Source organism: Cyprinodon variegatus, unplaced genomic scaffold (genome assembly GCF_000732505.1).
Source record: "Cyprinodon variegatus isolate N-32 unplaced genomic scaffold, C_variegatus-1.0 Scaffold1330, whole genome shotgun sequence".
NCBI classification, from domain to species: Eukaryota; Metazoa; Chordata; class Actinopteri; order Cyprinodontiformes; family Cyprinodontidae; genus Cyprinodon; species Cyprinodon variegatus.
The window spans coordinates 96,531-98,814 of NW_015151783.1; the positions used below are offsets into that span (position 1 = coordinate 96,531).

At 40.2% G+C, this 2,284-nt stretch overlaps 1 protein-coding gene across 1 annotated transcript in view; it reads left to right on the plus strand.

Moving 5' to 3' along the window:
- The window catches only part of LOC107102845 (C-Jun-amino-terminal kinase-interacting protein 4-like), a 46,629-nt gene that overhangs the window by 31,547 nt on the left and 12,798 nt on the right, over positions 1-2,284 (plus strand). The window contains exons 7-9 of the mRNA XM_015402285.1: positions 292-385; positions 499-623; positions 1,073-1,176. Coding sequence (XP_015257771.1) covers positions 292-385; positions 499-623; positions 1,073-1,176 — 323 coding nt within the window. The remainder of the gene's footprint in view (positions 1-291; positions 386-498; positions 624-1,072; positions 1,177-2,284) is intronic.

Consider the following 2,284-nt stretch of genomic DNA (forward strand, 5'->3'; position numbering starts at 1 on the left):
CCTAGAAAAGCATGAAATTATTTGCATGAAAAAACTTGTCTGGCTGTAAATTATTTTCTCTCCAGATCTCTTTTCTAAGCATTAGTTTTTGCAATGCATGTTAAATGTGCAATTAATTTTTTTTTTCTCATTTCGCTTAAAAAACTTGTTTACTAAGGAATTTCGATTTCCTCACACTGTTTATTTTCATATAATCTATTGTTAAAATATTTGAAAGCTGGAAGGGAGACACAAACTAAATTGCATCTTAAATCCTCTGAAAGCCTGGACCGTTCTGTTTGTTTTTGGCAGATGGAGAGGAGAATTTGGAGAAGTCTGAGCTTCAGGCCATCATAGATTCGACTCCTGAGCTGGATATGGACTTTGATGGCGGCAGAGGAACAAGGTACAGGACCTGTTTGGTGCTGCAGCTTCTTATCCTGTATGAGGAAACATAGGCGGTGGTTAAAGATCATCGTAAAACTGAAACATTTTCTTTTGTGTTAACTGTTTGAACAGCACACCAACTATAGGCGGCATAGAGAATCCAGCCTTCGGCCGAAACAACGATTCTTTGTTTGACGAGCTGGCCTCTGCAGGGAACGACACGATAGGCGACGTGGACGAAGGAGCCGACCTACTTGGTAAAACATCTTACTCTACCAGGATGTTTCAACTTCTGTTTTTACAAACTCTCTGAGTTTTCTTCTGCTCTGGCTTGCGGGCGTAACCATCGTCACAGATGAGTTCTCTGGTGTGTATCAGGATTTCCTCCATGTCCACTTCACTGTGTCCACAGAGTCTGTTTTGTCCTCCTGGTTGTAGCTGCCTATAGCGATGCTGTTTGTTTTTATTTGGGGTGTTTTAGTGTTTAGGATTGTGATTACCTAGAATATAAATTTTCAAAAGAGATGTAATTTAAATACATTTTTCTTATCCTCCTTTTTATGACTGACTTTCAGTCTGCAACCTTTTAGGTAAGACTGAACATTTGTGTGGTGTTGGCATTGGCAAACAGAGGAATAGAGCTGGTAGATGATAACTCCACCAAAAAACATAATACTGAACGTGTTGCCTGGATGTTTATTTTCAGGTATGGGTCGGGAGGTTGAACATCTCATCCATGAGAACACCCAGCTGCTGGAGACCAAGTTAGTAATAACCACACTTTACTTTGTGATCTCTCACAAGAGGAAAGTATTAACTTTACGAGGGCGGCCACGGGAAGCACGGTAGCGCTCATTTAAAGTCAATAGGAATGATCACACCCGACACAATTTTACACAAGGGGGCTGCGTAAGTCCGACTGAAACAGAACTCGGGTACATTTTATTCGGACTATGGAGCAACTCAGTGGCACTTTCATAGGTCTGAGAGGAAGAGAGACGTGGTTACAAAGTAAAACACATCCACTTTGGGGAAAAATACAAAACAAAATCTGTTAATGGCACAGGAAAAGAGTCAGTTTTGGAGTTGCACAGAGAATACATAGCAAGCAGGACAGACTCGTGTAAAAAAATCAATGACTCATTAAAAAACATAATACTTTACCCATGATAAGAGCTAAGGACGACAGAAAATGAATAAAGTAGTGATCCTCTGTAAGACTCGCAAAAACGAGGGACAGAAAGCACCGTTTATCAATCTCCTTGGAAAAAAATAACTTGAATGAGGGGCAGACAGAACGGGTAAGTGCAGCGTATCTCTCACCTCTTTATGTAAAAAAAGAAGGAAAAATGTCGCTTGACTTTCCAGATCTCTCTCTGGGAATCAACTCTTGACTCATTCAGGATTAAACGGTCCCACAGTGTTTATTGCTGTTTTTCTTTTCTTTAGACATAAATCTCATTATGTTTTTAATATATGAACACTCTCTTTCTGTTCTGTTTTGAGATTCTGCACAGATTTGTTAAGTGGGGCTTTGCTTTGTATAATGCGATAATTTCTTTAGTAACGTTTCATAATCTGTCCATTCAGATTTGGGAAATTGTTTTAATTTGTGTATAGCACAGAGACAGAAGTGAAAATAATTTGCACAGATCTGCCTATCCTGCCTAGTCGGAGCCTCTCTATACACAGTCAGTGTGACATGGAAAAAAAATCAGATAGGAGATGCAACCGGTGTGTTCTGGCCTATAGACTAAAGGGTTAGCTGTCTAGTGAAGTAGTCAGCAACAAAGGAGCCCCACAGGGGACGGTACTCTCAACATTTATTTTTACTCTGTAAACCTCTGACTTCCAGTACCAGACAGGGTCCCATCATCTGAAGAAATACGCAGTCATCGGGTGCATCAGAGATGGTAGA